This window comes from Oculina patagonica, chromosome 9 (genome assembly GCF_052425735.1).
Source record: "Oculina patagonica isolate OP01 chromosome 9, crgOcupat, whole genome shotgun sequence".
In the NCBI taxonomy this organism is placed as follows: domain Eukaryota; kingdom Metazoa; phylum Cnidaria; class Anthozoa; order Scleractinia; family Oculinidae; genus Oculina; species Oculina patagonica.
The window spans coordinates 9,703,106-9,721,324 of record NC_135766.1 but is presented as its reverse complement, the minus strand read 5'-3'; the positions used below and the strand labels follow the sequence as shown (position 1 = coordinate 9,721,324).

The 18,219-nt window shown below is 38.7% G+C and overlaps 1 protein-coding gene and 1 long non-coding RNA gene across 3 annotated transcripts; both read left to right on the top strand.

The window, feature by feature from the left end:
• Positions 1–311: 311 nt before the first annotated feature.
• On the top strand, positions 312–3,022 carry LOC144666073 (uncharacterized). 2 transcript variants are annotated; one of them, XR_013573113.1, is made up of 3 exons: positions 312–421; positions 985–1,083; positions 1,983–3,022. It is a non-coding gene; the product is annotated as an uncharacterized LOC144666073 (long non-coding RNA). The 2 variants fall into 2 exon arrangements; XR_013573114.1 differs by lacking the exon at positions 312–421 and having other exon boundaries at positions 472–1,083.
• A 3,700-nt stretch (positions 3,023–6,722) lies between these two features.
• Positions 6,723–17,780, top strand: LOC144665627 (uncharacterized). Its single transcript, XM_078526891.1, has 5 exons — positions 6,723–6,969; positions 9,692–10,298; positions 15,157–15,396; positions 16,465–16,632; positions 17,080–17,780. The coding sequence occupies exons 2-5, from the start codon at positions 9,852–9,854 to the stop codon at positions 17,275–17,277; spliced, it is 1,053 nt and encodes a 350-aa protein (XP_078383017.1). The 5' UTR covers positions 6,723–6,969; positions 9,692–9,851; the 3' UTR covers positions 17,278–17,780.
• Positions 17,781–18,219: the final 439 nt, after the last annotated feature.

Below are 18,219 nucleotides of genomic sequence, written 5' to 3'. Positions count from 1 at the left end.
ACCGCACTGGCTTCCCCGCTGCTTAAAAAGATATTTTACAGTTAAATGCCTCAATTTAGGTGCCTTATGACTGTAAATAAATTGATGGGGTCCGGTGTTATTTAAATGTATGAACCCATTAACACGGTTCCAATGGGAATGCCCCTTGTAATGTTAGAAATTGGTTCTTCCATGCTGCTTAATTGGAAATGAAACAGTTCAAATTTATGTTTACCATGTAGCCAAAAGCTTTTTGCCTTTTCACTCTGAAATATCCCATCGAGATTTGGTACATTTATAGCTGTCGAATTGATATGTGGGTTGGCATTTTACGTGCGTCAAACTGAATGCCATAAGGACGTTTCCCATACAGGCAACTATTGAAGATCAGTCGACACAAGAAAAGCGGCGAAGCAAGAATAACTATATAAACTAAACCGTGGTAAGTTAGAGGTTAAAATTAGAAGGTAAATTTCATTAGAAATTTTTTTTCTCAATTCCACAATGGTTTAGGCTAAGATTCGCATTCGATTCAGAACGTTTTTTTTTTTATTCAGAACGTTGCTCAAAGGGACTGTGTAAACTAGTATAGGAGAAAAAACACGAAGTATATTGAAATGATCGATCTATTATAACCGTCCGCGACTAGTTCGGCTGCTTTTTAATTCACTTTAATCCAAGGCGATTTTTTTTTCTTGGAGGACCAATGGAAACAATTAAGCGCTCCCTTAATTTTAGGCAATCTGTTTTCCAGGAATGGTAATTTCTTTTTTTTCCATAAAAATGTTTATTCGTCCATATAAGAAAGGACATGACTTTGGTTTAGGATAGTTACTGAATAAAGTTCATGACGGTTAGCTGTCCAGCGCTTGGACAGAACATATATGCTTCGACTTTTCTTGAAATGGACCCATCTTGTCATGTTACCGTGACATGATCTGTCTGATCAATCATTTATATTTTGACGTTATTCGTCCTGGTTGCCTGTTCTTGTTACTTTTTCAGAAGCGGCCGTAGTGATGGGATCCACTTATTTTATTTGGCTTTGCTTGTTACTTTCCATTTCATTGCTCGTCTTTGGCAGACCGTTTAACAGTGAACCAGGTAGGAGACGTGTCCGGGAATAGGAGGAACTGTTGGGCCCATGTCGCTCCACATTTTCCGCTACTGATGAATGAATTGGCCAAGATTTTCTAAAAGCCCTTTCCAATAATAATTTCAGTCCCATGTCGTTGTCACCCGAAAGTGGTGGACTTGACGCCACAGCCTAGCATTGGCAAGCTATAACTGACTGCGTACAGAAGAAAAAAACGCCTAAGAATGGACCAAAAACTGGATCAAAATCATAGAGTGTATAGAGTCTCAGAATGCACCGGTTGGTTTGGAAAATATCTGGAATATCAAAACTATGATATTCTTCCCTACGGGATTGGCCTTTTTCTATAAAATTCATAATTGAAAAATGCAAAATATTGGCAAAAAAAAAGAAACAAGACTACGCAAAAGTATTCATCACTAAATCTGGTTTAGTTAAAAATTGTTTTCTCTTCTTGGTAAAGCATATCTTGAGCATTTCAGCTTTACAATTGAGAAACAAAAGTGTACTATATAATTAAATTGAAAGGAGTTTTGTACTCAACCCTTCCATTTACTTGTCAATTTGAAGAGCTAGCACTGGTAATGTTGTACCCATTCCCAATAAAACGGGATTCTGAGTTGGGTCTCCGTGTGATACTCAGGCTACTCGGCCATGGCGTAGTAATACGAGTAAGAGGGTCCCATTTCTCAGGCAAAATTTTGCCCACATCTCATTTCCCAGCCTGATTGTTTTCCCGATTTTTGAAATCCCCGTCCCAGTTCTATTCTTCATTTGTTTGTGATTTCTAGTCCTAGTGACTCAAATTTCATTTAATTTTTGCCAGTAAAAATTTGCCCAAAACACATTTCCCATTTAACCCCTTCAGGCCTCTCGAGTAACTAACAGAATTTTGTGTGATAACCAGGCGAGACGACTCCAGCAAAACCACGAGATGAACTGACCAGTGAGGAGGTCAGGGATGATCAGCGCCCAATCTTCCTTGCTAAGAAGAGCTGTAGTTACGGCACAGGGATTCTTTTTTGCCAAAACACAGACGAGGAGGATGAGGAGTCACAATACGAGTCAGCACTTGAGCAGTTTTACCTTGAGTGGTTCGGACGTTAACCGGCGACAACGCGTAACGCGCCTAACCTCAGCGGTCGGATGCATGAATGTAAATAGGTGCTGAGAAGTGAATTTTGTTTATTTAGTGATCATGATTTTAAGTGTAGGGTTAACGGTTGTAGCGTTTAGCGCCGTTACTTTGGGACCGTCGCGATAGTCTTGTAAATCTAAATTAGCCTGCACATGGAAATATGTAAATTCTACTTGCGTTGGCTATCTTGTTGAGTACTGATTTATCTTTTAATTGAACTAGGGCGTAACGAGCAAGGGGCAAAACGAAGTACTTTCCTCCTCTAGATTTTAACCCAAAATTTTAAAAAAAATGTTTTTAGCTAGGAAAATAATCCCCATTTAAACGAGATTGATGTTTTTGAAAGAAATACGTTATGAAAATGCTGCAAATAGCGTTTCAGAGCTTCTAGATTCTAAAAATGTCTCGGGTGCATTCCCCACACCTCTCTAGTGGCTCGTGCTTTCCACGATCGCACATTTTGCCTCATCTATGCCGAGAGGCATTCTTGGGCCTTATTCCTGACCTTCAATACCATAACTATTCCTGTTCTTGTTTTGTACTTCTCGTACGCGAGTTCTGGTTCTTTCAAGTTATCCATTGGTCGTTCGTGGTTACTTTTGAGTAAACCTGTAGTTCTATTTAGGTTCGTCTCGTCCATTCATGCCTTCTATCCTCTAAAGTCACGCGGTTGGCAAACCAAAAACTGCCTATGTATTAAGTATTTAAAGTAAAGAACATTCATGTAATTTGTTGAAGTTGCTGCGGCTTCAGGGTTATGTAAATCTTGGTATGAGTCATGTAGAATAAAGAACTGTTTGTTGAGATTGTATACCTCTTAAGCATGCGTGGCAGGCGTTCAGAGGGGAGGGGCTTCAATCGCGAACTACGAACCTATTTTCTTTAATCGATACAAATTGTAAACTACTCGCCTTCTGGAACAGAATAAAAAATACTTGTGTTGTATTTTAAATTAGCTTCAGGTTAAAATGATTTCAAACTCAGCAGGTTTGTTTTGTAATTCATTTACATGCAAGTCCAACTATTTTGAAGTAAGTTTGACCTGAAATTTACTTTTAACTACAACTACTGACAGCCAAAAATTAAACAAGCTGCTTGACCTTTTTATTTTGAAGGTTTTTTTTTTCAAGATTTTGCCGCCGTTCTTAATCTTCTTCAAGCGTGTATTTTGGTTGATATCCATGCTAATCTGACAAACTTGAATCCCACTCATGTTAAATTTCTTCGTATAATTATTTATTCCGGCTTCCTAGATAATCAGTCAAAAAAGCCCTGAAATTAGACGCAAGTTCCAAAACAGTGTGCCTTCTTTTAAATTCATATGTAAAAGCAGTAAGCTGTTCCCTGCAGCAAGAAGAAGAGATTGCGACAAATGAAAATAAAACAATCTTTTTTTATTCTTTTTTATTTTATTTCTTTTTTATTTTTATTTTATTTTTCTTTAGTTTCTTACTTTTTGATTTGTTTTAATATTTTCTATTATTTTTTTAATTGGTGTTATTTTGTCTGAATCTCTTCCCTTGCCGTAATGATCCGCTTACTGTATTTTACATATTATCTCAAGATTTTTACTGATCCAGGTCTAATTCAAAAGATCCAACACTCTTCATAGGTTTGTCGTTGTGGACTTGCCTATATATATATCTAGATCTTTTGAATTCGCCTGGGAAGTGCTAAAGGATAAAGCAAACTTGCGTTGACTTGCGATGGGTAGGCGAAAGTCCCCGGGCTGAAATTAGAGTGGATTTCATGATACATCTGCTTGGCGCAGACGTTTTTGAACACGAGTGGCAACCGGAAGTTGATGTTTTTGATAATTAAACGCGTACGAGCCAAAGAAGAGGGCATTTGTTCGTGACTCGAAACGTCTAAGGAATATAAATGACCTTTTAAGGCAGCCCTGTTCGAGTGCGCTCTGTTTGCCCGCTTGACACAAGTCTGACCATATCACATGCTGACTGCAAGTTTATGTTTCGAAACCTACACGGAAATGTGAACAGGGGAGACAAATGTGGCTATTTACTATGAATCTGAAAAGTATAGAGAGTCGGACAATAACTGCTGTGGTCAAAGTGGAACAGTCGTATCTAGGCGACAAGGCTGCCATTGAAACTCGCAGGTAAATAAATGTAATGGCCCCGTGTTGCCTTATGACGCAAATTCAACAAAGTCATTGTCCCATTAAAAAGTCTGGTATCACTGCATGTTTCAAACTGAAAATGCTTTGAGAAACAGCTGCGATGAATATTCCCAACAAGACAATATCCGTTATTTGAGTCAGTCTTTTCTCGAGCTTGGTGGACCGAGGGCTCTAAGGTTAATTCTCATCCAGATTGTGTAAATCGGCAAAAAAATCGAAACATTTTATATCTAAACTATTCCTTGCACTAGCTTGTAATCGAAGATCGAAACATCCTCCTTGATTGAAAATTTTTGAGTAGATTAAGCTTGCTGATTACTTTCCATTTATTCTGCCACCTGGCGCTGGCAGTATTGAAACAAAACGAAAGACTGACAGTTTTGATGATCTTTGATCAGTGATTAAAATTCATCTTCGTTCAGATAAACGAGCTAATTTGCATGATCCACTCTGAGATTTGTAAGTCGACGACTGCACGGGTTGCAGTACAGTCAGTACAGTTTGTACCTCATAGAATTAAGTGAAACACGATCAGGTAAAAGAAAATAATACTTGTATCTTATTTTCGAATGCTATCCGTTACTTAACTGCATGATACTCCTTAGGCGATCGAGTAATATTTTAGAGAAGGGGGGGGGGGGGGGGGCATTTCTAAATAAGTTCACAGAGGTATTTAAAGGTTAGCCTGCGTTGCAGACGTGCTATTTAAAGGTAGGTCCTGAGCCAACAAGTATAAATATTTTGATGTCCTCATAAACTAACGTCGTGCTAAGTAGTTACTAGAATGTTATGCCCCTTTTGCCGAGCATATGGTGTTGTCCGCGCGTGTTTGATATATCGGCTGGATGGCTCTCGTCATGCTGATTTCGCGTATTAGTTGGGTTTTGTTTCGTCGACGAAGTCTTTGTGGTAGCGAAGATGTTTATTAACGCAGCAACGAGTAATGAACAAAAATTTTTAAGGGATAAAAAAAGGCAATTTCAATAATCTTTAAATCGATTTTTAAAGTCTGCTTTTCACATTTCCACTCTCTTCAGTATTCGCTATAACTTCTAGCAGGTCTTGAAACTTCGAAATGTGAATTGACTAAAATTCATAATTTTTTAGTTAAATCAATAAAGACAACAATAATTTTGAACCCAGCGCAGACTAACGGCCTGTTTACATGGAGGGAGGGTGCCCCGGCTAACCGAGTAACCCGGCTAGAAGGGATGAAACATAGCCCGCCTTTACATGCCGAAATCATTGCCCTTCTATCTGAGTTGAGACAGCGTCATCGAAAAGTTTCACAGCGTGGGAAAACCATGTAGCTCCAAATGATTGAAGAAAAATATTTATTTTTACTGAAAATTCAACGCTAGCCGGCCTCAAATCTATTTTATTTCAATGTCTAAGCTCTTAGAAATTTACCGCGTACATTTTTTGGGGAATTCAATCGAAATTCAATAGTCTTTGGCCGTCAACGAAAATTTCGAATTAATTAGCTGTTGCTCAAAGAAATATTTTCCAGCGAACAGATTAAATTAATTTTGGTTAAATAACACTGTTTGGATTCAGAATTTATACATTTTATGCCGTTAACTTCAAAATTAATTTAAGACCATGCGCGAAGACTTATCCCGGCAAGCCGGAATAGCCCGGGCACAACCGTTTACATGGCAAAAAGCTATCTCGTAAGTGGTAAGAAGGGTGCCCCGGGCAAGCAGACAGGGTTCCCCGGCAAGGCGGGTTTCCCGTCTAGTAAGTAAACGCTTCCATGCAAACAGGCCTTTAACAACTTTAAGTATTTTCTTGAATAACAGCCAGGGTGATTATTTTAGTTTTTGAACCAAAAGGATTGATAATAAGAGAAGAGGTGATTATTCGAAGGGGCGATTATTCCAAATATCGCTCGCTAGAAGTTTTTTCTTCAGTGTGATTGAAGAAGGTTTACAATAAAGCATAAATAGTAAAGAAAATTACAATAATAATAGTCATAATTAGAACAGTAATAATAATGAGCAAAATTAAACAGAAAGTTTTAAATTAACGTGATAAACTTGTGCGTTAAGTGTTGGCCTTTCCCAAAGGATGTGAAGCGCTTGTTGAATCTTGCGTGCCAACTTTGAAGAGGACTGATCGAGGATGACGAAACTGATTGGGGACGGACCATTATTTTTTTGGAGGGGGGGGGGGGGAGGGGGGGGGGGGATGAAAAATATTGAAAAAAATTGTTTGCAGGGCCTGGAAAGACAAAATATATTGTTTGCAAAAACGATATGTATAACAAAAAATAGTAAGAATTTCGAAAAACTTGTTTGCAGAGGTGCATAAACTAAAAAAAAAAAAATATTTGCAGAGGAAAATTTTTAAGGCTCAATAATGACCTTTTAAGGCAGCCCAGTTCGCGTGCGCTCTGTTTGCCCGCTTGACACAAGTCTGACCATATCACATGCTGACTGCAAGTTTATGTTTCGAAACCTACGAAAAGTAGTGAAAAATACGGAAATGTGAACAGGGGAGACGAATGTGGCTATTTACTATGAATCTGGAAAGTATAGAGAGTCGGACAATCACTGCTGTGGTCAAAGCGGAACAGTCGTATCTAGGCGACAAGGCTGCCATTGAAACTCGCAGGTAAATAAATGTAATGGCCCCGTGTTGCCTTATGACGCAAATTTAACAAAGTCATTGTCCCATTAAAAAGTCCGGTATCACTGCATGTTTCAAACTGAAAATGCATTAAGAAACAGCTGCGAGGAATATTCCAAAACAAGACAATATCCTTTAATTATATAGAATTGTTATTTGAGTCAGTCTTTTCTCGAGCTTGAAGGACCGAGGGCTCTAAGGTTAATTCTCATCCAAATTGCGTAAATCGGCAAAAAATCGAAACATTTTATATCTAAATTATTCCTTGCACTAGCTTGTAATCGAAGATCGAAACATCCTCCTTGATTGAAAATTTTTGAGTAGATTAAGCTTGTTGATTATTTTCCATTTATTCTGCCACCTGGCGCTGGCAGTATTGAAACAAAACGAAAGACTGACAGTTTTGATGATCTTTGATCAGTGATTAAAATTCATCTTCGTTCAGATAAACGAGTAATTTGCATGATCCACTCTGAGATTTGTAAGTCGACGACTGCACGGGTCGCAGTACAGTCAGTACAGTTTGTACCTCATAGATTAAGTGAAACACGATCAGGTAAAAGAAAGTAATACTTGTATCTTATTTTCGAATACTATCCGTTACTTAACTGCATGATACTCCTTGGGCGATCGAGTAATATTTTAGAGAAGGGGGGGGGGGGGGGGCATTTCTAAATAAGTTCACAGAGGTAATTTAAAGGTTAGCCTGCGTTGCAGACGTGCTATTTAAAGGTAGGTCCTGAGCCAACAAGTATAAATATTTTGATGTCCTCATAAACTAACGGTGTGCTAAGTAGTTACTAGAATGTTATGCCCCTTTTGCCGAGCATATGGTGTTGTCCGCGCGTGTTTGATCATGATCGGCTGGATGGCTCTCGTCATGCTGATTTCGCGTATTAGTTGGGTTTTGTTTCGTCGACGAAGCCTTTGTGGTAGCGAAGATGTTTATTAACGCAGCAACGAGTAATGAACAAAAATTTTAAAGGGATAAAAAAAAAGCAATTTCAATAATCTTTAAATCGATTTTTAAAGTCTGCTTTTCACATTTTCACTCTCTTCAGTATTCGCTATAACTTCTAGCAGGTCTTGAAACTTCGAAATGTGAAGTGACTAAAATTCTGCTAATTTTTTAGTTAAATCAATAAAGACAACAATAATTTTGAACCCAGCGCAGACTAACGGCCTGTTTACATGGAGGGAGGGTGCCCCGGCTAACCGAGTAACCCGGCTAGAAGGGATGAAACATAGCCCGCCTTTACATGCTGAAATCGATCATTGCCCTTCTATCCGAGTTGAGACAGCGTCATCGAAAAGTTTCACAGCGTGGGAAAACGATGTAGCTCCAAATGATTGAAGAAAAATATTTATTTTTACTGAAAATTCAACGCTAGCCGTCCTCAAATCTATTTTATTTTAATGTCTAAGCTCTTAGAAATTTACCGCGTACATTTTTTGGGGAATTCAATCGAAATTCAATAGTCTTTGGCCGTCAACGAAAATTTCGAATTAATTAGCTGTTGCTCAAAGAAATATTTTCCAGCGAACAGATTAAATTGATTTTGGTTAAATTACACTGCTTGGATTCAGAATTTATACATTTTATGCCGTTAACTTCAAAATTAATTCAAGAACATGCGCGAAGACTTATCCCGGCAAGCCGGGATAGCCCGGGCATAACCGTTTACATGGCAAAAAGCTATCCCGTAAGTGGTAAGAAGGGTGCCCCGAGCAAGCAGACAGGGTTCCCCGGCAAGGCGGGTTTCCCGTCTAGTAAGTAAACGCTTTCATGCAAACAGGCCTTTAACAACTTTAAGTATTTCCTTGAATAACAGCCAGGGTGATTATTTTAGTTTTTGAACCAAAAGGATTGATAATAAGAGAAGAGGTGATTATTCGAAGGGGCGATTATTCCAAATATCGCTCGCTAGAAGTTTTTTCTTCAGTGTGATTGAAGAAGGTTTACAATAAAGCATAAATAGTAAAGAAAATTACAATAATAATAGTCATAATTAGAACAGTAACAATAATGAGCAAAATTAAACAGAAAGTTTTAAATTAACGTGATAAACTTGTGCGTTAAGTGTTGGCCTTTCCCAAAGGATGTGAAGCGCTTGTTGAATCTTGCGTGCCAACTTTGAAGAGGACTGATCGAGGATGACGAAACTGATTAGGGACGGACCATTATTTTTTTGGAGGGGGGGGGGGGGGATGAAAAATATTGAAAAAAATTGTTTGCAGGGCCTGGAAAGACAAAATATATTGTTTGCAAAAACGATATGTATAACAAAAAATAGTAAGAATTTCGAAAAAATTGTTTGCAGAGGTGCATAAACTAAAAAAAAAAAATGCAGAGGAAAATTTTTCACCTCCCTTCCCCCCTCCCTCCAAGAAAGTAATGGTCCGTCCCTTATTATTGTAATTTTCTCTTCTATTTATACTTTATTGTTAACCTTCTTCAATCACATTGAAGATGACAGATGTTTGTGCCGAAACACGTTCGCAAACTTAAAAGTGTCATGTTTTTTTTTAAGAAAAAAAGAATAATTTCCAGATATATATATAGACAAAAAACAAGTTTTTGGAGAACAGCGCATGATCTGGAATGTGTAATTTACATACGTAGCTGAAGAGGTCTATTGTGTTTCGTTGTATGGTTGTGTCACTCTGTGCAAGACGATGCTTCTAACCCTTTGTTCCTTCGTTTAAGGGTTCTAAATTCAACAGCAGGATATTTTAAAGACAGTGGTAAAGAAGACAAAGACAAGTCAAAAACTGTCATTCGGAGAATCTTGGAACTCTTCTCACGTAACAGAACAGATAGGACCCTTGACGAGCCGTTAATTTAAAGCTGCAGTAAACTGTACAGAATGTTGATGAGTTCTATACGGGGTCGTCATTCGAGATGGCCAGCGGTGGTGCTTCTAAGCTGTATACTGGTGTTATGTTTAATGGCTCACACAGACGCCTTTGACGATCATTGGAGTCTTCTGCCAGTAAAGAGAACTGATATTACTCAAACTGAGCAGAGGGCGATGGACTTCGAAGGCGAAAAAGCCACGGAAGGGAAGGGTCGTTCAGGATTGAGTTATAAAGATAAACCGGTGGGATTAAATGTAACGGACCTAGTTCTCAACGAGCTTCGTAGAGGATTCTTTGCTGCGATAAGTGAAAACACAGCCAGCGGTTCAACGTTGGACAGTGTCGTTTGCGTTTCGGAGCCAACAGTCTTAGAATGTCAGGAAGCTGGATTTGCTGCTCTGCTATTGGCCACTTTGGATCACGTGTCGTACTGCAGAATGCTTGGAATACATAAGGTAATGATTCAATGGAGAAACTGTCAATCATCTTGTACAAAGGACCCGCAGGAAAATTCCTGGCCAGCCTATTTTGAGCCTTTAAATGCAGAGAGTGAGCTGAGAGCTAACAAAGTCCTTTGCTTGGGGGGTGCCATCGTGGGAAGAGTTCTTGCGCGTGAATCTGCCAGCTCACTTGCGCGTTTAAATGCACAGCAAATTAAACAGTTTAACATAGCCTTAAGGAAAAGCTCTCTACTAGATGTTGGATTCAGAAAACGACAGAATCTACCAGGCTACGAAGAAGGTGCAATAATTACACCAGAATTAAGAAAATGGGCTCACAGTCTCATAACTGAACACGTCCGACCACAAAAAAATATACAGTCACGTGTTGGTAAATTTTATACAAGTTATATGCGTGGATTCAACGTTGTTGGTGTTCATGTGCGTGCTACAGATCACTGGTCCGAAAATGAAGATAAGACTTTACCCACAATGGAGACATGGATTCAAGACACAGAAACGGTATTTAAGACATTGAACGAACCTAAGAAAATCTTCTTAGCCAGTGATAACGACGAGATCATTGATCGATTCGTGGAGCATTTTGGAAAAAATACATCCTCGGAGACCCAGGGGCAGTTAGTGGGGCGAAACGAAGGAAAACCGGGCAGAAATCGTAGCGACGAAAGTTTTCAAGGACGGCACGAAGTGCCCTGGGCAACGAGTTACTCCAGACCATTTCCGAACGGCTCTCCGAATGCTGGCTCCCGATTGGGCAGAAAAAAAACCTTTGTATTATTCTGCCCAATCGGCGAGCAGTAACTTGGGAATCACTTTGGTGTGTTCTTACACGCCGTCTACTGTGTCCGCCATACTTGTGTCGTTCGTTCACCAAAGCTCTGCATGCAAGGGAAATTTCCATTTAGCTTACATCAGATAGCCCAAAAAAATCAGGGAATCTTTTCCGATGTCAGAGAGAAAAATATATTTCAAGATCGACGGGAAAATTTTCGTTTGGACTGATCAGAGGTATCGTAAATACTGGCTTGTTTATCGATCGCCCGCTCGATTGAACTTGTACCTAGGTTTCAAATATTTATTTCTTTATCCGAGCTTCTCATTTTGATAGTATCGCTATTTAAGGCTTGTACATTTGTAATCCAGCCTTTCCTTATAATTTTCTCGGCTAACTGGAACTTTCCCCGTATTGCGTGGACCAGACAAGTATGCCAAACAGCCGCCAATGCATCACACCGTGAGAGGTATTTTAATGTTCTTGTACGGGCGAAGCCATTACTTTTTTCTGAATCGTCAAAAGTTTAAATATTTTTTCATGTATTTTATTTTTTCCACGATCTTATACCTGAGCAAAAATTAATTAGTGAAAATGTTGTTGGGAAGGATATATTTGCTGCATTAGCTATCGAATAATAATAAAATAATTATTTTTGCTGAAAGATTGACTTTGTAGATTTGCCAAGCGATTATAGAATTGGAGTTATGTATGTCGAGAGTTTCTCCTTTGAGTCGATTGTTAAAGATCAGGTTAATTACTTTTAAATTCCAAGCCAAGAGACCTTAAAAGGTCTCTTGGCTTGGAAACTGCATTCATTGAAGAAAGTGACAAGGGAAGGCTAAGTTTTAGAAATTGTTTTGCAACGCGACATTACAATACAGGCAGAATGTAGTTGCTGTTGTCTGTGACAAAGTTCACCCTGTAGTCCAATTTAGTTCAATTTAGATGACTTGTGTACCAACCAAAGAGACAGATAAAACTTTGCTGTTATGTAGCTCATACACTTCATTGTTCAAGGTGGCAAGAAGATAAACCCAGCCTACTGTCGAGCCAAAGTGTACATATGCCTGCCGTGTAGTCTTGAAATACAAAGAAATATACAACCCACTTTTAATTTTCATCAGTATGTAATAGAAAATATTATTACACGGACTGTTGTCTTTATTTCAATACCAGTAACATCTAATTTCATTTATTTATCCAGCTGGGGAAAGGGAAGGTGCTAGCTGTTACATTTTCTTGGGGTGAGTCCAGGGTGGATAATTGGGACTTCAAGTATGGGGATGATTGTATGGAGTCAAAACTTAAAACCCCAAAAATTCTTAGGACTTCAAACAAAGCCCAAAGAATCCTTGAACCTAAAATGAGCCCCAGAAATTTCACATGCCAAATTGTATTTCCAGGAACAGGAAATGCACTTTGCAGACTATCTATATACCAAGTTAATACCACATGCAAGGTAAAGCAACACCTTGGTTATTTATTAACTCAGCAAAAAAAAAAAAATCAGATGTCTACAAATCTAAATATATGTAACAGATTTTAAAATGTGCAGAAAACTGTACAAATCAGTTTTCATGGGAACTTTATCGCACAAAGCACACTACCCAGATGGTGCTGGGCAATTTGTAAACTGGCAACCCGGCATTTTTAACCTAGTGGTTAGTTCGGGTTGCCAGAACTTCTTATCTTTAGCAATATATTTATATAACAATTCTGTAATTAATTTATTGATAAGGAAATAAAGAGGATGTTGTTGTTAGAAGCCTGTGAAAGGAATGGTGTCAATGTACCACAATGTCAGCACTTCACCCTCTATTCAAAAGCATGTGTTGCTATTTGGATTGGTAAAGCCAGAATTGTAATTGCAACAAATTCTCCTAAGTGTGACAGAAGGGATTGCCTCATAGCATCAACTATGAGTCTCCCTGTGATTAAATCATATCTGCAAGAATTAGGAGAGGGAGGTAGAGATGTTCAGCCATCTGAGATACTTTTATTATTTCATGATAAAGGATACAACTTCAGCAAAGTGAACCTGAAATGTTTCAGTATGTTAAATCCACCTCTTGTAGACAAAAACAAATACTTGCTTTCTTTGAAGATACTAGGAAGTTTTTCAGAACAAAAAGAATATGTTGTGATTTCTGTGCAAAATAATGTGTCTACATATGGACAAAAGTGCCCACAGAACTTGGGGAGTATGATTTCAATGTTGTCCCTCAGAAATGTAAAACAGGGTGAAAGAAAAGCACTAAGTTTTACTAAAGGAGTTTCAAAAAAGTATGTACAAGGAAGTGCTAAATTCAAGTCAAGATTATTTGTTTCAAACGTCGACCGAGTTACATGACTGTTTCAATAAATAGTTGAACGAACTCCTCCTAATAATAATTGTTGTACAAACTCCTGTCTTAAGTGCTCAACGTGCTATCAAAGTATAAGACTGGGTACGATTTCCGCACAGTATGTATGGAGTTGTGCGGAAATCTTGCCTATGTAAAGCAGATACAGATCGATCTACACGAAGATAAAAATCTGGATCAACCCATTAAACACCTTTAGCTGTTTCATAATGTAAATCTCTTTGGCATACTTGTCTGGTCCACGCAATACGGGAAAGTTCCAGTTAGCCGAGAAAATTATAAGGAAAGGCTAGAATCCAAATGTACAAGCCTTAAATAGCGATACTATCAAAATAAGAAGCTCGGATAAAGAAATAAATATTTGAAACCTAGGCACAAGTTCAATCGAGCGGGCGATCGATAAACAAGCCAGTATTTACGATACCTCTGATCAGTCCAAACGAAAATTTTCCCGTCGATCTTGAAATATATTTTTCTCTCTGACATCGGAAAAGATTCCCTGATTTTTTTGGGCTATCTGATGTAAGCTAAATGGAAATTTCCCTCGCATGCAGAGCTTTGGTGAACGAACGACACAAGTATGGCGGACACAGTAGACGGCGTGTAAGAACACACCAAAGTGATTCCCAAGTTACTGCTCGCCGATTGGGCAGAATAATACAAAGGTTTTTTTCTGCCCAATCGGGAGCCAGCATTCGGAGAGCCGTTCGGAAATGGTCTGGAGTAACTCGTTGCCCAGGGGCACTTCGTGCCGTCCTTGAAAACTTTCGTCGCTACGATTTCTGCCCGGTTTTCCTTCGTTTCGCCCCACTAACTGCCCCTGGGTCTCCGAGGATGGAAAAAATAAGGTTTGATCTATAGATTATAAATTGTATAGCTTCTCCATAGAAATTTGCTTAATGATATTTTTCTCGTTTCATTCGGGAGAATTTAAAACACAAACACCAACTGGATAGAACTGTTCAGTTGTTTTGTTTTGTTTTGTTTGTTTGTTTGTTTGTTTGTTTTTTTCAGATGGTCACACAGTATTGAGGTTCCATTAGGGGTTTTTAGGGATACGGGATATTTGTGAAAAAAATTATAGGGATACAGGATATTTCAATGAAAAATGAAAGGGATATGGGATATTAAGAAAAGAGATTGTGGGATATCGAACTTTAAAGTTTTTCAGGAATTAATGGGATACGGGATATTTAGGCCAAAAAATAATGGGATACGGGATACTCCGCCCCCCCCCCCCCTAATGGGACCTCACTATTAGTAGTACAAACAGTAAAGCAGCTTTTTATGCAAGCGTTTTCATTCCAAGCTTGTTAGTTGCAGCCTTTCGTTCACTTGCATGACTCTGATCTCTTGCCCTTTAACAACAATTTGATAGCTTGGAAACTGATATGTAAAGTTCATCACTTTTATTAGTTCAACTCACAGCATGATATACAAGCTTGATCTCAAAAGGCAGAGATCGAGTGTACACAAATTAACGAAATTATCTTAATTATGCAGCCGTTATGTGAGTCGATCGTCACGCAACTTCCTTTCCAAAAATCAGGCTGGCAAGGATAACGTGACGTGAACTGTGTGGCGTCTGATATAAAGGTTGTGTGTAACCTTTTGATAAGGCTTCCTTTTAATTTTAAGCCGGTGATCGCTGAAAACAGCGGTAGGTAGATACAATTAACCATCTGAATTGTTTTAGTGAATTCTCTGTTTTCAGGTGATTTACACTGCAGCCGTCAGAGCAAACAAGTACTACTCAGCGAATCCAATGAACGGCGAGTTCACGAACGACATTGATCCAATCGAGATTGGTTCCCAGGTTCTTATCGACATCTTGCTGTTGGCAAAATGTGGGTACTTTCTCCATGGCGAGTCAAGCGTAGCGACTTTAACGTCATTTTTCAATCCAGAAATGAAACTTTTCTTTATTGGAAACTTAGGAAAGGAAGTTCATTCGGTAAGTGGTTATATTAACTAAAATAAATATTCAGATCGACGACGTCGATTCAACGTTCTTTATCGTAAATCTCTTTTTTTTTCATCCCCTTCCCTCCATCTGACATGTAGGATTCGCGCCAAAAATTCAACATTGATAACGTACGTAGAGCTGCAGAAACGTCTCATCGGTTAAAGGATTTTTTGAAAAATAAACTAGTGGGCAGCACTCTATAGCTACGAACGATATTTGTTTTGTAAAACTGATTTATTCTCCTGTCATTACAAATGCGTGACATAATTATTTTGGGGACCACAGATTTAGTACTAAATCTGTGGTCCCCAAAAAACTGCTTACTTACAGAGATTAGCTAATGTTACAGTTGTAATCTGGCATTATCCGACTGATAACATTCTTAATACGAGCGTGACTGCAGTTAAAGGTTTTAATAATAGTCCTAACCAACCCAGATCTATTCTTAGGTTTCTGAAAAAGCCACTTCTTTCTATCATTGTATCGTATAGCACGAAACAACGGAAGCGAAAAAAAAAAATGATACCCTCTTACGCGTTGTCGCTTCCAGAACTTTTCCCTAGTCTTAGAAAATGCCACCCCCCGTAAGGTTTTTCCCGAAATTTTGAAAAGAGGATTTACTCTACAATGTTGAAACTTTCAGTAGCTGCCCATTCATTCCTCGCGGAAATTTTGATTTGTCAACCACATGTCCATTACGTCATAATTACAAGAAGGTCTGGCCAAAATCGTCACTTTTAACGTTTTTCTTTATTTCTTCTAGTTTTGTGAAACAGAATTAAACAATTTGTTTATTTGTACATTCCATAACCATTCTGACTTGATTTTGCATCAATTTTTATTATTTTGTGAATTGTAAGAAAATGGCGAAATCCAAGATGACGGATCTAAGATGGCGGCTCTAATGACGTCACAGTCAACAAAAATTATGTCATCTTGTAGAGTAAGCGACGGGCTTTCTACTCAGTGCAAAATACGTTCTGGGGAGGGGTTCGACTGGCGGGGGTATGAATTTGCTTGTACGTCCGAGGGTTAAACCAGCCGTTGTTTCCTTAGGATGGCGATTTTAAAGAAAACGTTCTTCCTGTCGCAAGTACCAGTGAAGTCGAACAGGATAAGGAATTGGAAGAGCAGGCTCAGAGCCTTACTTGGTATTTTAAAGCCAATGGTTCTTACAGAACTTGTCCTATCATGAACAAGGAACAACTGATTGGCCCCAAGAAAGTAAGGAAGTATTCTAGCGCAGTTGAAACTAATAAATTAACAGAACTGTAGAATTTGATTGCAATCACTGTTTCGAAAGGCAGTATTTCTTTCCCTATTTTCGACCAGAATTGTGAGCCAATTTTAGACTTAACCACTCCCTGAAACTACTTTAGTTTGTTTAAAAATTTTAGATGGGACACAAATTGCTGAAGTTTTTAAATCGCACCTCTCGGAGGATAAATGATGACAGTCATACCCTCTTTAAGACCAAAGGGTCAAATTTATACCTTAGTTTTAGACCTAACGGCCCCAAAACCATGCCCCATGGGACGGCTTATGTAAGGGAGTAGCCTCCGGTCCGCCCCCCCCCCCCCACCTCCCTTAGGGTTCACACTAGTCACGAAAAAAGAAAGACTCTTCTTTGATTTACAGACATTGGAAGCAATTTACCTTATTTTTTTTTAGGAGGATGGCGACTTGAAAGAAAAACCTTTTCATGTCTCAAGTGAGGATAGTGAAGCCGAATGGGAGGAGGGCTGGGATGATCAGATTCAGAGCCTTGCTTGGTGTTTCCAAGCTAATAGTCTTTACAGCGCATGTCCAAACATGGCCAGAGGACAGCTGGTCGACTCCAAGGAAGTCCGGACACTTTTAGCACAATAAAGATTGAAGAGACAATTCTTTCGTTCTGTTATAGTCCTAGTATTAGTAGCATGATTGTAATGGCACACTTGGGTATTTGGCGAGATATATCTGTAAATAAACTTCGTTGTCAGTGCAAGATGGATAGCTTGACATGTTATTTAGTCTTGAACGGGATTATAAAAATACTTGTAAAATTCATTAATAATTCATGAGGGTGCAAACCAATCCCAGCACAGTATTCAGATCACATGTACACAGCTGTAAACCCCCATACAAATCAATCAATAGAATTAACTTTTGATACAAACTCCTGCTCAGCTAATTATAATTAGTATTCATTAACTTTTGATACAGATCTCTACTGATTCGCATAATAATACTTTGCATTCAATTTATTGTTTTCATTTCACAAGTAGAATAAAATATTCGCGTCCGATCTGTGTGGGCGTTTACAATGGCTCGCCTATCGGCTCGCCATTGTAAACGCACATACAGATCTCCCGCTCATATTTTATCTACTACATATTGATCTTTGAATACACACAGCCTGTTTCTTGAGGAATTTAAATTCCTTTAAAATATATATTACTTGCAATAAAATTCGGACGTTAAAATTTCGGACGTTTATTTCTCGGACACTTAGGGGTATCGAATGGTATTTGCGAGCATGCGAGCACAGTGTTTTTCTTTGCGAACACGAGCATTGACAAAAATTAGCCTTGAGAGCAACGAGCACTCCACTAAAAGCCGAGCACGCGAGCACTTGTAAATTTATGCGAGCATGAGCAAACGAGCACCCACTAAAATTTTGCGAGCATTCCGAGCGGAAGCCTAAATTTCGCGAGCACTGCCAAATTTTGTTCGGACAAATTTCGGACAACAATTTTGGACACTTTAATTTGCTGAAACGTAGCTAAAGTAAATTTACGCCTACAAAACGCGAATTAGACTGAAACAACA

Coding starts and splice junctions, on each gene's coding strand:
- LOC144665627 (XM_078526891.1), top strand. CDS start 9,852: ATGTTGATGAGTTCTATACGGGGTCGTCATTCGAGATGGCCAGCGGTG. Junction 10,299..15,156: donor GAATGCTTGGAATACATAAG/GTAATGATTCAA, acceptor CTCTGTTTTCAG/GTGATTTACACTGCAGCCGT. Junction 16,633..17,079: donor AACTGATTGGCCCCAAGAAA/GTAAGGAAGTAT, acceptor ATTTTTTTTTAG/GAGGATGGCGACTTGAAAGA.